This window comes from Scatophagus argus, chromosome 4, assembly GCF_020382885.2.
Source record: "Scatophagus argus isolate fScaArg1 chromosome 4, fScaArg1.pri, whole genome shotgun sequence".
NCBI classification, from domain to species: domain Eukaryota; kingdom Metazoa; phylum Chordata; class Actinopteri; family Scatophagidae; genus Scatophagus; species Scatophagus argus.
Genome location: NC_058496.1, coordinates 17,242,734 through 17,260,683, shown reverse-complemented (window position 1 = coordinate 17,260,683; position 17,950 = coordinate 17,242,734). Strand labels below are relative to the sequence as shown.

Genomic DNA, 17,950 nt, shown 5'->3' with positions numbered 1-17,950 from the left:
TTCTTGGTACTGTTAAATTGCTTGAAACAATAGCTCTTAGCAATCATGGTCATTTATGGCTACAGGCTGTTGTACAGCGAAAATTGCACAGGCATGCTTTAATGGAGAACATTAAATAAAATGAAAGGGTGATAATTAGAGAGCAGACATGCAAAATGACCTCAGGGATAAAACAAACAGGCTAACATTATATCTGAGGAATCTTGTGTTGTATGCAGTTGTATGAGTCATTGAACTCGTTACATCTTATTTCGCTGTAAATTTATCTTATTTCCCAGTGTAAAGTTCACAGAGAGATGTTTGTTCAAACATTCCAAAACATCTTACACACCTTCATGTAACAGGATCCATAGCAAAATTTGGCCATCATTTGTATCACTATGATGAAAAAGACCTGCCTGTGATAATCAGGCCAAACAATATGAATATATCATACAGAAAACGCATACATGTGTATTTTACTTGTTATTTCGCATTTCTTCAGTTAAGCAGAATTTAATAAAAGTCATTTTGTCTGACTAGAGCTTTGGTCAGACAATTATAATTACAGTATCAATTTTGCAGTGGACAAATGATAGCATCAACGACTTGCTTTTAACTAAACGCCACATTCTTTGAAGCACTAACTATTTAGGGGATGGGCCCTTCACTGGTCGGACCGCCCCCTCGGATTTGGCTCGAGGGTGAAAGTCGACTTTGAAGTGCAGACCAGACCAGAAGAAAGTATTTCAATAGGCCTCTAGTTCAGCCGAGGGGTAAAGTTGCAGTTGTGGGGGGGGGGGGGGGGGGGGGGAGAAAATGAGAGAGGAACAGGGGTGAGTGAGGGAAAGAGAGGAGGGCAGGAGTCTTTTGAAATGAGGCACCTGTACGTTTGAGGCTTGCAAGAACAGGTATGTTCCCAGGGGTTAGGGGCTTTGTAGAATTCAAAGTCACTTCAGTCAACTCCAACGCTCATAATCTGCTCTGAGAAGTGAGGAGGATAGGGGGGATATGATGTTGATACACTCACACAGGCGTGAACATGTTCTCAAAGGACTGGATGGATGGATGGATGGAATCTGTGTTCACACACACACACATACATACACACACACACACCAAATTCCTGTAGTGAAAAATAAAATTTCCTACCCTTAACAGTGGTGAAAACTCATGAAGATGGTAGAAACAATATGTAGGTCATCTTTATTCTGAAAAAAAGTGGATTGAATCATAAAGAGAAAAATGAAGACAGTGGCTGATATCTCCATCAATGATCAAAGAATAAAAGAGTGAGTAAGGTTTGCCTTTTAGCGACATGATGGGAAAGTGGATGAGGAAACAAGACTGGAAACAGGAGATAGATTACAGCCCCTCAGGACAGTGTGTGTGTGTGTGTGTGTGCGTGTATGTGCTGGTAACTTCTTCCATCTGTGGCCCAAAACGCATCTCCAAAGTAGTGGAGATGGTGCTACATATCAGCTACATTATTCTGGCTGACCTGTTAGCCATAACAACTTTTTAAGCGTGGAGTATCTCGCATTGTTGTCTCTATTGTGAAACAATACGTTGTTGATGAAGAGCTATCTGACGACAAAGTTTTTTTCAGGGTGTGCTTAGTTAAATCCTTACTTACTTCCTCATTCTCTGACTCTCTTTCAGAAGTTATAGCGACAGGCAACCAAATGAAACGCATCATTAACTTGAATGAAACTATGGGTTTCTCTGAGTTTGACTGTTGTTGGATGTATTATGGGATTATGTAAGAAATGAGGAGAACAATGTAAAAGTAAGTGAGCAGGACTGAGCAACAGATGCTGAAACTGCTGAAACAAAAAACTGTTTCTCAACACAAGTGAGAAGAAATGTATAGACCTAGACTTATAGGCAGTGCTACCAATTTCAGATACCAACTTTTCTCTCCCTCTTTCCCACTCACTAATTGTCCTTTCAGTCCTTCAGATACTTTCCTCCATGGCCTTGTCTCCATCTCTTTCCACCCTTCTGCCCCACTATCTCCCAATCATTCTCTCTGGTGGTTTAACATATTCCCAAGCCTCCCATTCAATTGCATTTTACTCCAGGCACAGATCACCGCTGTGAGGAGGGAAACAATGCGTCAGCGCTGCGAGCACCAAATCCCAAACATGTAAATCCCCAAATGAAAAGCTGATCTGCACATCACATATACTGGTCTCAAAGAAGGGGGATCTTTGGTTTGCGTGAGAGGACATGCTGACACAGTACAACACTCTGCCACATGTGCCACCCAGTGGTTGGAGGGCAGCAGGGATGCAAGGATGGGGGGTTGGACTGAGGGATGACTGGAGTACTGATTGGGGGAAAATGTGAAATGTGGTTCACCATGACTGAAAACAGATCATCTTCTCTCCTGGGTCTCTTTGATGTCTGAGAGACTTATTTTGTTTTCTGCTGATTTTGTGGTAATGGTTGCACACACATGCTTAAAGACTCACACACATACACTCACAACAGTGCAGGATCCAGTTTAAGGAGACATCAAAGGGACTCCTGTAGACACAAATTCAATTTCCCCTGAGAATTAGATCTTTTATGAAGCACCAGCTGATTATTTTTTCTTATTTTTGACCAAGATGTTATCCAGAACTCCAAACTACTGCAAGACAAAGACTTGTTAATATTCTCATGTCCATAAACAGCAATAGATGACCGAAAGCTGCTCTGGAGCTTTCATTGATATTACACGATCTTTCTCCCCAGCTTGTCTGAAAACCATTTGAGCTGAGATATTTTTGTCAACAACAATGAGACTGTATATATATGCTCCAGAGCACAAAATGTTTCCTTTATAGCCAAATTATCAAAAATCTGCACCGAGTCGGTATAAGAATTTGAAGACCCTGATGTGAACACACTGCTGATGCAATCTTGGTTGAAGGTGATATTAATAGCTTGGTTAAACATTTGTTTGCAAATTCAAACAATTCTTCACTTTTTTTGTAGATTTATTTATTTGTGAATAGAAACATAAAAAAACAAGATTTTAAACAGAACTGTTATTTCAGTTTGATATGAGAAGTTGTTTATGAAAAATCTTGACCAAGAGAGTAAATTACAGCACACAACTGGTCTCACGTCTGTTTTTAAGATGTAACTTGCTGTTACGAACACTAGGGGGCAGCAGCACACACGACTTCAACATGGCAGACTTCAGCATGACAAAATGTGTGTAAAGTCTTCTAACACTGTTGTTGGTGGATGTATGCACCACATATATCTGATATTAACTCCCACAAAAGGAAGAGGAAGTGACAAGAAGAAAGATGAGTGGAAGATTAGCAAGGGTTTCATCTTTTGGGGCCAGATGTCTTCTTTCTTTGTGTTGCATCAGATCAATGTTGCATAATGTTTGAGCCTACCCAGTCTGTCCAACTGAAGACCAAATCAAGCATGTTACTGTGAAATACACACATGAGATGAGTCCTTTTTTTTCTGCACTTTAGTGTGCCTCTTCTGTGCTGCTGAGACAAATTCATGAAAATAATGGTGGTAGGAGAAATTTGGGACTTTAGTTTATATGAATTCATATGATATGATTTGATACTACATGTTCTTTCTTAATATAATACAGGGCTTAGTCCTATATGTACATTTAAAAGATCAGACCAGAGAATTTCCATCAGTACACTCAAACCACATACGTGAACACCCCGACACCAAGACTGAAGTGAAGTGAACACACAAGCAGCAATAGGTTGTCACAAGGCTGTTGCCCAGTCTTGCCTTTCTATATCTGAACATGACAGTGTTGTCACTGGCAAATAGTGTTGTTGTTGTTTGTCTGCCAGTACAGTGAGAGCAAATGTGACCCGTCAAACAAAAAGAGCGCTATGTCAGCTCTCCGTACTAACAAAGCATGGCTTATCTGGGTGAACAAAGTGTTTGCAGCGACCCTAAGACAATTACGGAGAGGACAGACAACAAACACTGTTCCACTGGCTGGATGTAGGTTAATTTATACTGAAAGATGGATTTGGCTGAATGTGTTGGAAAATGGTTTATTTCCCATGATGTTTCTCAATTAAAGGCAGAAATATCATATAGTGTAGAAACTGTATGATGGATGGATTAATTAAAATTTCTGTGATGCATCAAAGACAAGAAAGAAAGCTTCTTGGGTCAAAGAGCAGGAAGATTTATGTGTTACTAAGAACCTTTCTGTCTGTTTTATTGCCCTCTTACACAGAAGATGTGCAGTAGATGCAAAATGGTGGATACCTTATCTGTACATTTGCTTGCACACACACTCATTGTAATGGTGTAGAGCTATCATAGAGTTGTATCTATGGTTACTGCAGCTTCATTATTCAGAGTTAAGACAGGATGACACTGCAGCAAGTCAGCAGACAGTGCTGCTTTTGCAGGGCTGCAAAGGCTTTCACACCTACGCACCCACGAGTGGAAATCATCCAATACAAATGAAGACCTGACAAGTTAACAACCGGAGAGAGAAATGCATATTTCAACAGTTATGATGATGACAAGAAAGAAAAGCAAGGAGAGAAAATGAGATCGTAATATGCAGAAACTGGAAATGGAGAAATAACACAAAAAAATAAAGAAAAAAGTGATGGAGGAGGATACAGAGGTGGAGGGTGTGGGAATGTGCCAGGCTGAACAAACACCCTAATGGATCATGTGCAGGGAGAGAGATGGGTGATGGGTAGGAGGTCCAGGAAAACACATCGACGAGCCACCCCCTGCAGCTGGCTGCTGTCCCAGGGTGTGACCCCACTGGCCTCTCATTGTCCAGCCCTCTAACACCAGAGTTTACACCAGTGCCCACCCGAGTGAGCACACATGGGCGTTACTGTTTATCCTGCATGCCAGGCCTTTACCACATAGAAAAAACACATTAGGTTGACAACAGCCTCAAATTAAACACACATGAGTATTTTGTTCTTAATTACAACATGAGTGCAGGACCAGAGACATATAATCCAATAATATCGTTTGTGCAAGGTTATAATTAAGAGATAATGCTGTGGAGTGCAGTGTAATGTATGCATTTGAGGTTCACACCAACTGAAGCTGCCGAATTCAATATTTCATGCCAATTTTATGAAAATCTTTGGCTGTTTTCAAGCCAAAAAATCCAGAATGTTAGGACTGCAACCACACAACATTTAAACATCAGCTGATTTTGAATTCAAAATGATAAAATCCTTTTATGGTAACTGGTCCCATCGTTTCTATGTCGGACACTGCACTATATTCTGTTGAATTTATGTGGTTAATTTACAGAAAATTCTCACCAAATACATGAATCTTGTAAAGTAAATAACATTTGATTCTAAGCTTTATAAGCTGGTTGTATGTAACTGTCAGCAAGGAAATATTTAATATCAGCCAGTCACTGTGGTGGTGTGTTTCATTAAACCATGTCAAATGTCATTACTGGAAGGCTATTTGACAAGGTAAACATCGCCCTCTCAGTAACATGTTCATTAAGTTTTTATTTATTTAGTTGTGCTAACCCAAAACTTACTGACAAGCAAAATGTTTGCTTGATTACTGTCCTCATGCCTTGAGAATAAATGCCTTCCTGGCTTATATGCAATAAAGTTAAATAACCTATATAAAAATGATCAAATAAATATGTGTAGTTTGGCATAGCTTGAAACCTAAATTAAAGCAGGCTTGTTCCATTAAGATTCTGTTTCTAAAGGTGACTTGGCTGAGAAAAGAGCAAAAGAGATGCAGACAAAATGGTATAACTCAGTGTATTAAGACAGGATATTTAGTACGCCCTCAGTCGTTCAGTTTGAATACCGCAGGGTGTAGTTTCAGTCTAGAAAGCCTGGCTGTAGCTTACATCACAGCTATGTCACCATCTGGAAGAAATAAATGCCATTTATATGCCCTGAGATGTTCTTTTGATGCTTTTGGGATTGGCCCATTTTGAATTGTGGTTTCAAGGATCCACCCACCTTAATCACAGGCTCCAACTTTGAGCTCCAGGGAGGATCCCCACTTCTACATTTGTGTCTGTATCTGTATTTGAGTGTGTGTGTGTGTGTGTGTGTATGTCTAAGTACTGGTTAAGCTGAGTCTAGCAGTCAGGGCGGACTATACATAGGTTCAGCTGTGCACACAGTTCCTCTTAGAGCCTGCAGGGAAGATTATCTGAATCCAGGATGCGTAGCCAATCATTTCATGCTGACACTGCAAATAATGTTAATCAGCCGGTCTCATTTTACGAAATCCCTCTTAATAAACAGTGAGTAAACACTTCAACTTGACTTGGCAAATTCTACTTATTTCCAGTACAGATCAAATGATGCAGGAATCTCTCAATGTGTCAGTTCAAAGCAGGAAGAATAAGGCAGAATAGTGATTAAGAAGAAAGAGAAAAGTTTTTTCTTTTTCAAGTAGATGGCTCTAAATACTACAATACCCATGAGCCTCTGCCACTGTTGCCAGCTGAAGAGACCCTTGCTTCCTTGTTGCTGTTGGGAACAAAAGATGGCAGCATAAATGCTGAATTTATCCAAAAGAGGCCCTGAAATTGAAGTTATTCGAGCTGTGGACTAGAGAAATGCATCTTCAATTTTTCTCTCTCTCTGTTTTTTTATTATTAAAGTACAATATATTTTCTATTTATTTTTTTTCTATTTTCTAATGCAGTTGTTTGTCCTTTGCATTGGTGATTTAAGTAAGAGATCTTCATGCCAGTCCAAGATGAAAGGCCTCTTCCGTGAGCCATGCAACAACCATGTCAATGAATGAGACTACTTTACTTTTACTACGAATCCAGGGGTCCTTAAAGTACTCCCCATCTAAAGTCTGTTTAGCCAACATAGTAGCCATACCAGACCAAGTGAGGCTGTGGAACTGGACTTTGAAGCGAGGAGGGATGCATTTTACTGTCACTGAAATTCACACATAATTTGTAAGAGGAAGAATGAGGTATTCTTTGAAAAGTTACACAGTCTTGCTTTAATTGTATCTTAATTAAATTCTTAATTTCAAGCCTCTTAATTTCAATTCTTGCGAGTGCTCCTATAAACTCATCTAATTTGCTGGTTAAAGCATAAGACAGACGTCATTCTAACCAGCCTCTTTAAGAGGCATAACAAGTAAAAAGACTGATGAGTGATTCTACTGGGGTTTTATAGTGATTTGTTAAAGATGTTTCTGATTTGGAACAATTGTTTTTATAACTAAGGACTTTCATAAAGCTCCAGGGTAAACCTTTTTCACTGTGTGTGTAGTTTAAAGTCTAGCTCAAGTATTCTCCAAATGAATCTGAATCTTTTAAGCCAGTCCAGCAGCAAAGCCCTTAAAAGTTAAAGAGTTTCTTGAATCTACTTGTCTCACGCTGTATTCAGTGAGCAGTAGTTGTTTGTGCTTACATTGTGCTGTTACACCCATGTAAGCACATCATGTATTAAGAGGATTTTCACTAAGCACTCAGTTTGGGGTTACAACACTCTGTTCCATAGGTTAATGCGGTGGTATGAGTCTCTTAGCACATTTTACTTCGAAGTGTGAAACACTGTGGACTTTACACAATTTGCATTTTAAGAATTTTCAGAACAAAGGCAATCATTTGACTGTTAATGATTACCCTGCACATTTTCTCACAGTTTGACTGTTGAGGGGTACCCACTGGCTATGTTGGTTTCCTCATTGCAGAATGTAGTATATTATATAGCAAATGCATAATATTTGTCTCTGAATTGCAGCGTAGAGTATGGAGAAGCAGAAAATGAAAAAAAAAGTAGAAGCAGCTCAAAACTGTACTGTCCCATGCTTAAGTAAATATACTTATTTACTTTTCAGCACTGAAAGGTTCACTTCACTAATGCTAAATGTGATGCTTGTCTCACCCATGATGGGGTTCCCCAGCTGACTTTCCAAGTCAGAAATAACTAAGTGTGTTTCATCTTATGGCATGACAGCATATAATCCAAACACTCTTCGCCTGTTCTCTCTCTTCGGTGACATAAAGAAACTTAAAAACAGGAAATTTTCACTCAGAAGGTCAAAGATTCACCTATTTCTCTTTTTGCTTCAATGTTTGTAGGAAGTTAGTGTTAACTTCCATTCATCTGGCCACAGGGGTTTTTACCTATTGGCTATATTGTTGGAGATAAAGGACATCCTGTATTCAAATCTCGTTTTCTTTCTTCAGTATACCATGACACCACACTATGACACACACACACACACACACACACACCATCATAAACAAGCGCTCTTACTTTCTCAGATGTTGATTCTGTAGTGCCAGTAAAGCTCCACAAACAGGCCAGTGTTTGCTCTAGCTGTTGTAAGGCAGTGACTCCTGCTGAGGTGACAGACTTCAGGGGCGAAGGGGTACAAGCTGTAAACAATAATGGTGGTCAGATACTGCAAAAATGTGAATTCCTGTTTGAGGACAAATGGGAGTTTCAGGAAGAGAGTGTACTTGTGAATCTGTGAACACTTTCTGGCTGAGGCGTGTTTACTTGGAAGGAGCACCTTCATCTGAAACAATGGATGGCAGTTTGTTAACAAAATGCTCAAAGCCACCTGATTGTGATGGCATAAATTGTTACATACAGTCCTTTCATATGCAGTCTTATTATCACGGTTGTAAGTTATATTCTGAAGCCTGACCTACAAGGCACTCCATTCAATATATGTAGTGAGCTGAGCAGCTTAATACTTGTTTTGCTCACCAACAGTATGGTTTCTGAGCCGTTGCTTGTTGCAGAGATCACATACGTTTTATAGGTGGTATCAAACCATTGCATGAAGATAATAACATAATTCTAGTAATATTCTTGAAAATAATTTCTAAAAGATGTTAAAAGTTCGTTCAGTGGAGGAAAATAAATCATTTCATGAACAAGAAACTGCCTGCACTGCAACATTCCATAACACACAGCAGGAAACTGCATTTCAGGGAAAGCCATCAGAGTGGTAAAGCTTGTTTCATTTGTTTACTTTGTTACTTCAGAAAAAAAGAATGAGGATACATCACTGTACAAGTCAAGACAAAGAGTGGGGTACCCGAAAAGCCTCATAAAAACAAACAAACGGCATCTTGGAACCATAAAACTGAGATAGAAAGAAAGCATATTTGTCTTGATAAAAACTTAAAGTGTGACCTATTATTCTATGGAGGCATTTATGTCCTTCACACCAGCTGATATGAAATCTAAAACATCAGTGTGATATCAATGTGACCTTTAAACACAACAGGAAGTACTGACTGATGTTTGTTTTTAATGGACAGAGAGGTTGTGAACACAATCCATATCTAAAATATGAACAGAGGTGGATCCAAGAAACTCCAAATCTATACCACAGCTCCTCGATCAAAACAGTGAAAGTACTTAAGTAAATACACTGTTAGTAAGTCAATGTAAAATCTGATGCAACTCCTGGAAACAGAGATTTGAGGATAGATGGAAATCATTCTTTACACTTTCAAACTGGCAAGACGGACTTAATAAGAATAGAACAGAATAAGAACACTAAAAGACCACTGTTGACTTAACACAGAAACTGACACCATATAGTGACGGGAAATTAGACTGTCAAGAAACTTGAGTTAATTTTACTTTGCAAGACAGGAGAAACGTCAAATGTAAATTAGGTCAGCGGCGTGACCAATCACAGACCGTACACCGATTGCGTCAGAACCGCTGAGAGCCTATCAGCTGTCACCACGATAGTAGAAAAAGATCGCAGGCGCAACCCATCTTGAGCAACAGTAGTAGAGATACCGGAGACCCAGCGACCGGGGAAATCGTAGGGTTTCTGCTGAATTTAATAAGGATACCCGGTTATATCTGATTTCAGGCAGCGACGGTGGGATATACCAACATGGTGGTGGTAGCAGCAGGGACTGGAGGAGCCCACAAAGTGCTCCTGATATCTGGGAAACAGAACGGCTCGCCTAGTGGCTCACAGGCAGGCTTCAGCCGGCCCATCTCTGTCGTTTTGCCGTCAGCCGCTGGTCAGGCGTCGTCGGATTCAGACTCCAACTCCTCTGTGGGGCCACCAGTACGAAAAAGACAGAGGCTCACACATTTGAGTCCGGAAGAGAAAGCACTTCGCAGGTTAGTTTAACAAAATAGCATTATTCACCTCTTATGTCCGGGGCTGAAACGTTATTTTTAAAGCCGGCCATTGTTCAAGTGATTACCATAGGGACACGCCCAGTACACTGATCGATTTGTAGAACAATAGTGAAATGATTGAAGGTTTAAATGTCAGCTCAGAGGAACATGGCAAATACTGTAACATCTAACGTTACAATTGGATTGTTTAAGGTGTCAAAAAAAATGCCGCAATAAATTCCGAAAACGTCTTATTGTATAAACTTCGGACTTTAAACCAGCTGGTCAAAGTGATATCTGAGTGATTTGACTGCCCTGGACCCGCCCGGCTCTGCGGTTACAGAGCAGGACACTGATATCCTGATGTGCTTGCGTGGCAGGAACATGGCTGGTGATTGCGCAGTACTGTGAACCCAAGTCATGTCAGGGGGCTTAGTCAGCAGCATGGAAAGAATGTGTTAAATTCCTGTTTTGTTTTTTTTTTTCCCTTCATCTATTTCTTCTCCAGGAAACTCAAGAACAGAGTTGCTGCCCAGACTGCTAGAGACAGGAAAAAGGCCAAAATGGGAGAGCTGGAACAGCAAGTCCTAGAGTTGGAGCTGGAGGTAGTTTTTAGTTTTGTGCAGGGCCCTTCATTCAAGAAAGTACTGTTTAATTGCCATCCAACCTTACACATACTTATAGCCTTCATCAGCATGTCATCTACTCTTGTGCTCAACTGTAATTATGTCAAATAAGTTGTAATGACTTTTTTAGTACAAACTAACTAAGCCCACCCCACTAACCCTTTATGGTGCAGTTTCATTTCTATTTTTTCCCCCCCCACCGAGAACACTTCATGCTTCACTTCCCAATAAACGGTTGCAAGTTTCAAGTACAAACATCTGTTTCTCCCTCCTGCAGAATCAGAAACTTCACATCGAAAACAGGCTGCTTCGGGAAAAGACAAGTGGCTTGTTGACAGAAAATGAGGAACTGAGACAGAGACTTTGCTTGGACACTCTTGAGTCAAAAGAGAAGGTAAGATTGTAACACACACACACACACACACACACACACACACACACACACACTATTGTGGGGGAAGCAGATTTGGTTCAGCAGGTAGTAATTGTCTGTCTTTTGAGTTTGAGCAAACTGGATTGACCATTCTTTTTGCTACAGGTTCAGTGTCTGGTGTCCAGTGGGAACGAAGCAGGTTTGGGGATCGGGTCTTCTGAGTCCGCAGCACTCAGGCTACGTGTGCCTCCGCAGCAGGTGCAGGCCCAGCAGTCCCTAAATCTGAAGACTTCTCAATGGATACAGATAGTCCTGGCTCTACAGACAATGAGGTAAGTCTCTGAAAAAGATGGCTGCTTTCTATGGAAAAACGTGTCTTGAAATTTAAATCCTGTACCTAAGAAAGCTTTGTAATAATACCACAGTCGGGTCATGGGTCACCAGGCTAATCTCCGGTTTTCTCTCCCTCGTTGCTAGTCTGATTTGCTACTGGGCATTCTGGACATCCTTGACCCAGAGCTGTTCCTCAGATCTTGTGAACAGGAGTGCCAGGAGCCGCAGGTGCAGTTGGTCGGAGGGGGGAACGCAGTACCTGCCACCGCACCTGCGACTCTGGGGTCCCCATCAGTTAAGCTGGAGGCCCTTAATGAACTGATCCACTTTGACCACATCTACACCAAGCCCGTGGAGGAGGTGAGCAGTGGGCAGTGCAGCAACTTGGAGAGCAATGCAGAGGAGAAGATTGATGACGCTACCTTTCCCATTACCGAGGTGGTGGTCGAGGAGGAGACGGTCTGTGTCAAAGATGAGCCAGAGGAAGTGGTCATCCCCAACTGTAACAGTCACAGTCAACTGGATGACTTTTTCTCTGGAGCCTCCTCACCCGCCCTCAGTAGCCTGGATAAGGAAGCCTGCCTGGCAGACACCTACAGCGACTCCGGATACGAAGGGTCCCCTTCCCCTTTCAGCGACATGTCCTCACCCCTGTGCTCCAAGAGCTCCTGGGACGACATGTTTGCTAATGAACTCTTCCCCCAGCTTATCAGTGTCTGAATCCAACCCCTAACCCAATAAGATATAATATATACATGTAAGAGCTAATGCGTAGTGTTCAGTAATGACAAATAAGCACATAATGCTTCATAGTAACATAGAACACCACTGAACCCGCTCGTATATAGGTTAAAGTTAAGCACATAATCTCCTTTTATTACAGCAGGTCTGTACCACTGGCGATGCTACATTGACTTGTGGGAGATGGAGTTCATGACAGCTTATTTTGGCATCATTTAATTACTACAGAGAATTTAAGATTGATTACAAATCTTTCACTCGCCGTTCAAGATGTAATGTGGGTGGACTTCAGTATTTCTGTAAATTTGTAAGGAAGATGGGGGCTGATCATTTAAATATTTTATTTATTTGTCTATTCTGCTTCGGAGTCTCTGTATGTCTGTGTAAAAATGCTTTCTTCTAATTTGTTGACCGCTCTCCATGTAGTCTAATTACTGCATTAAAAAATTTTTGCATTGCATCTTGCCTCTTTCCAGTCATTGCAAAGGTGTGGAAAATTCGGGCATTTTATTGACTAAACTAATGACTCAGTGCTGGGAATATGCAAGGGGTCCTAGAATAAATCTGAGGTCATGGCATGACTAAAGGGCCAACAATATGTTACACAAAAAATATATTTTGACACTCGATAAAAATGGGTTGGTGGCTTAAGTGCTTTGAACTCCTCCTTGATAACCTGTGATGGTTGCAAGTACATTTTGATTCATTTGAAATGGTCACAATCCAGAAACGCTAAAGACAAATGAACCACTTTCAAAGGAAATTAAGATGGATAAATCATCCTAAAAAAAATTAAAACACTAAATAATGCTGTTGAAATAAAATGTCTCAGAATCTTGCCTATACTGTAGCTTGAAGTATCGTACAATGTGGAATCGGTTCACTACTAGATATTCCTGAGATAGCAGCAGTTTTTACAATGCAAATGTGAAAAGGGTGAATTGGATTGGTGAATGTTTACTGAGATCTTTGTTCAGTGTGTGGGGGTCAAGGGTTTATATAACAGATTTATCAAACTTAACAAATTTCATTTATTTTACCTCAAACTCTTTTAGATGGGCATAACTTAATCTTGCTTGCTGAATCTCATGGTCAAATTTCATTTCACAGGTCCATCGGTATAAAGCACAATCTTCTCACAGTTATTTGTCCAACTCCCCTATCCCAGTTTGTGAAACATTCCCATACATATGCAGACACAGAGTTTATATTGTCTGTCTCTCATGGGGCAGCTCAACCTTGCTTTTCTGAGAAGGAGGCCCGCTTATATTACATAACACATTTCTAGTGTAACTGGGAGTTTCCTGGGAGCCAAACCTGAGACGGTTTCAGTCTTTACTTCCTGGCAGAAATAGGCCAGTGTGAGTATTGTTGGTGTTTTGGGCTGCTGTGAAGAGAATAGGCTGAGTGGGGAACACACCTTTCCCCTCAGGCCTTTATTCTTATCACAATGAGGTATCATTCTGTATGTTAGGAGACTGTTGCCCCTTTTAAGTTCCCGAGGCTGATTGCCATGACCCACCCGATGAACAAAAGGCCCTGAAGCCCATGTTGTTGTATGGACTGATTAGATCAGGTTTTCAGATGTACCACCGATGTAATCTTAACTCTGCGGGTCCTGGGCGCCTGTCTCTGTTAGCTTTAGGTCCTGTTCACTGATTACGAAGCTTTGTATTAGTGATGTCATCCATTACGTTTCACAGCAGCTACTCTTGTCTTTGAGTAGGTGTTTACCACAGCAAGTTATTTGGAAGAGGTTGAAGAGGGAAAAAAAATACAATTCAGCAATTTTGTTGTAATTCGAGTTTGTGTTGATTTTGTGGTCGACTGAAGGAAACCACAACAGCCTTTGACGTAGCTTTGCCTCAGCTACCCCGAAAGAGTGTGGTGAGAAATTCACAGTTTCCTGTCTCTTCTATGCAAACCACAGCAAAGACTAAATGAGCCTTACAGCTGTTATGCTGAAACTGAAAAATATCTGCACATCGCATCTTTCGTTTTCAGGCTGTAGAAGGGCTTCGTTTAGGGATAACAGGCTCAGTTCTGTTTCTACTCAGTGTGTGTGTGACTCTTACAGTTTTAGGGTTGTTTTTTTTTTTTTTCCACCAAGTGGTTTGTTAAGCCCAGCTGAGTTAGTCAAGAGATATCTGCGCCTGTAGGGGATATTAAAATCCTGATAGTCACTCTCTTTTACTGTTTTGGTCCTTCTGGTAAAATCCACTCAAAGCGATTCCTACTAACACAAGATTCCTGCCAGATTTCTTGTGATTTTCATTATTGTTGAAGATTTTAAAGATGAATTCCACTTGAGGAGCTCAAAGGAAGGTTTTGAAACTCAGCACCGTTCAGAAATGATATTCAAATCATCAGCAGTAAACTGAAGAACATATGAACATCTGTTTGGGTGCTGTAACAAAATCAAGATGTGAAATTCAGTATTCATTTTCATTTTTCAAAAATATCATAAGAGTGAGAAAAGTAAGTCAGTAGTAAGTAAAGTAAGTTTAGGCCTCAGTATGTCATCCATGGACATTTTGCATATGATCATACTTTGTATCTTGTAATTGCCTGCATTTGGCTCCTAAACTGACAGAAATTTTAACTGTGTTCACATTCATGACTTTCAAGGTAAGGAGAGAAGTGGAGTACAGGAATGCTTGTCAATACTCTCAGTGCAGGGTAGTGCAGGGGTATGAGGAGGTCTCATAATGACCATGCAGATGTGCAGATACATCATGTCTCTTAGAAGAAAAAGATGATGATGATGTGTGTTATGAGACAGTGGCGCATTTTTTGTGAAGAGGTGACAAAAAAATGCATCTTTACACAACCCAATCGCCTGTCCAATTCCAACAATCAATCAATGAGCCAACACCAAATGGCACCAATGGCAATATTTCACAAATTCTATTTCATAGTTTAAGCGTCAAACTGTTAAGTTTGGTCTGATGTATGGAACAAAAATGCTTTCTGTAACTTCTTTATTTACATGCTGGGTTACACAGTGTGTCCTGTAGCCTGCATAATAAAAAACAGTCTGCAGTGAAAACCCATTAGAGTCAACTTGGTAAACCCCTGGAAGTACTGCTCACTGTGGGATGTGCTTTGCTAACTCAACTCGCGGTGCGTCACTGTCTGGATCGAAATATACAACATCCATCCATCCATCCATTTTCTATACTGCTTATCCATCAGGGTCGCGGGGGGGCCGGAGCCTATACCAGCTGACTACGGCAAGAGGCGGAGTACACCCTGGACTGGTCGCCAGTCAATTGCGGGGCTGACACACAAAGACAGACAACCACACACTCTCACACACACACCCAGGGGCAAATTAGAGTAGTCAATTAACCTAATGTGCATGTTTTTGGTATTGTGGGAGGAAGCCGGAGTATCCGGAGAAAACCCAAGGAGGCACAGGGAGAACATGCAAACTCCACATAGAAGGACCCAGACTGGGATTCAAACCTGGAACCCTCTTGCTATGAGGCGACAGTGCTAACCACTGCACCACCGTGCCGCCCGAATTATACAACAGTGTGTCCCAAAATATTAATAATAATAATTTTTTGAGTGATTATTTGCTGGTTGACACCTGGACATGCTGACTATTGTCTTCATCGTTCCTTGGTTTTATCTGTGTGATCATGGTCAACATTAATCTACTCTGACACAACAATAGAAACATTTTAAAATGTTTAATTGGCTTAACTTAGCTTTACAGCAAGGATACAGAGAAAGAAGCAAGTACCAGCTGATTAAACACAGATTTAAAAACAAAGATAGTCAAGTGTAAAGAAACAAGAGGTCAAGGCAGCCAGGACATAACGTGGCTCATGTGACAGTTTTCTCATGTGAGAGGTAAGGGTAATGGTGTTGGTGGGTGGGGGTGTGCTAGAGTCACACTCTGAGCAGACACTGTGCCTCAAAGGCTCAGTCACATGGCCCCAATGAGGAATGAAAATCACTCAAACGACCCCCTTTGGCCTCCTTTATTAAAAAGCTAATGGGTGGCTGATCATACGCTGGGAAGGGGAGGGGGACGGCCTTGGTGTTTAGGACGCTTTATGAATGATTCAGCTGGGGAAAAGTGAGTCACCTTCCCTGTAATTGCCAACAAACAACATCTGTCCATTTCTGTTTGTGGACATGGAGGATTTACCAGCATGTTTAAAAGGCAAACTGCTACACTCAGTCACCTGTCAATGTTCCAAAAGCAAAAGACTTGTTAATCCTGTCGTCCTGCTTCAAAAGGTGTGTTGCTGTTTATCTTTTTGTTATACCTGGCTTGTTCTTCCAGAACGATCCAAACAATCATTTAAGACATTCCATTTCCATTTTTGTAATTTTAACTTTGAGATGCTCTAAATAATAACATTTTCTTTCCTAACTAGATCCTTGGCTCAGTGCGAGTGTGCCTGACTTAAGCCCAGTGGCTTCTCCTTTTCCTTATTGACATGCTTGACTTGCAGAGCACCTTGTATTCATCTGGAGTTTACTGCTTTACAACCGGTTTCTTTACAGCCGTGAGAAACAGTGAGCAGTTTTTTTTCCTGGTGCTTTTGTGATCATTTAACACACAGACAAAAAGTCATCAGTCTTTCATCAGTCTGCAACATCATGTTCGAGTTGTTCTTTTCATTGACAAGACAGAACAACTGGAAGTAAAACATTTCTAACATGACAATCCCAAACCTTCTGTCTTGTCAGTATCAAATCAACCATTTCTTAGTTTGCATCAGAACTTGAACGTGTGCAAACAAAAGGCTGCAGACGTATGTGGCCAATGACGCACACGTACCACTCATACGCAGATGCACACTTTGCTCTTGCACTCAGTCAAGGTGGCTTGGTCTCGGGCCGTGAGAGAGAGATCTTTATCCTCAGTTACCAGTGGCAACAAAAGAGGGTCAGTCAAGTGTCCTAAAGCACGTCCAGGGCACTAAGCCAAAGCCCATTGAGAGTAGGGCACAGTAAGGCTACTTACGGGAGTCAGAGCCCGTTACTGAAAATTAGAGGATTGAGGCATGAAATTTCCACATCACGCTTGTGTAAGTTGCCTTCTGGAACACAATTAGCTCCAAAACTAGTTAAGATGTCACAAATTCCTGCCCTCACACACACACACACACATCTTAAATTAAGATTCAAGGTGAGCACAGACAAAACTTTCCCCATTCAGCAGATGAATGCGTAAACAGCGTTTAAGCGTCGAACTCAGCACACAGTTTTGACCTTCTGCAAAGTGAGGCTCAAACATCAAAGTGAAATAATAAGCAAAATACATTTTTGAGAGGAGGCGGACTTGAAATGTTTGTGAAACTAACATTTCTGCATAATTAAATTTTGTCATCTTAATTGTCACATCAAAGTGAAAAAACTCAGTTCCCGAACAAGACTTTTGTTCTGTTGCACTCAGAAATTAGACATCATATCTTCAAAGCATGTTAATTTATGATTAGTCACACAGAAAGCATCAACATTAATAAGTGACCACTATACATACTTATTCAAACCAAATTAACTCTCATCTAAAAAATTAGACACGATCAAAATCTTTTGCAACTTTTCAGGTGACACTGTACAATAAATGACGGCCAGGCGAGGCTTCCTGGAGAGACATTTAATAGGCACAAGCTAATGCAAGCTGCAAGCTGAACTGGCATTGCACATTACACAAGGCTTCATTGCCATGGTTTCACTTCCTGTACTCGTGGCAGGTCTGCAAGAGGCAGCCTGTCTGTTGGAAGAAAACACTAATCACTTGGATTCCTCATTCACAGCGTGGCAGATTCTCCCTT

General features: G+C 40.9%; 2 protein-coding genes across 5 annotated transcripts in view; one reads left to right on the top strand and one right to left on the bottom strand.

The window, feature by feature from the left end:
- Nucleotides 1-796: 796 nt before the first annotated feature.
- LOC124057394 (coiled-coil domain-containing protein 60-like) overlaps nucleotides 797-17,950 on the bottom strand; it is a 47,765-nt gene continuing 30,611 nt past the window's right edge. For 2 of the 4 annotated variants that reach the window (XM_046385558.1, XM_046385557.1), the window contains exon 12: nucleotides 797-8,350. In XM_046385558.1, the coding sequence (XP_046241514.1) occupies nucleotides 8,103-8,350 (248 nt within the window). In that variant the 3' untranslated portion in view covers nucleotides 797-8,102. The remainder of the gene's footprint in view (nucleotides 8,351-17,950) is intronic. The other 2 variants (XM_046385554.1, XM_046385553.1) reach the window with 2 other exon arrangements.
- Nucleotides 9,710-12,609, top strand: xbp1 (X-box binding protein 1). The gene is given in 6 exon segments (XM_046385559.1): nucleotides 9,710-10,076; nucleotides 10,585-10,681; nucleotides 10,980-11,096; nucleotides 11,241-11,321; nucleotides 11,324-11,407; nucleotides 11,553-12,609. Coding segments are annotated over 6 exon segments (1,191 nt in total). The 5' UTR covers nucleotides 9,710-9,840; the 3' UTR covers nucleotides 12,129-12,609.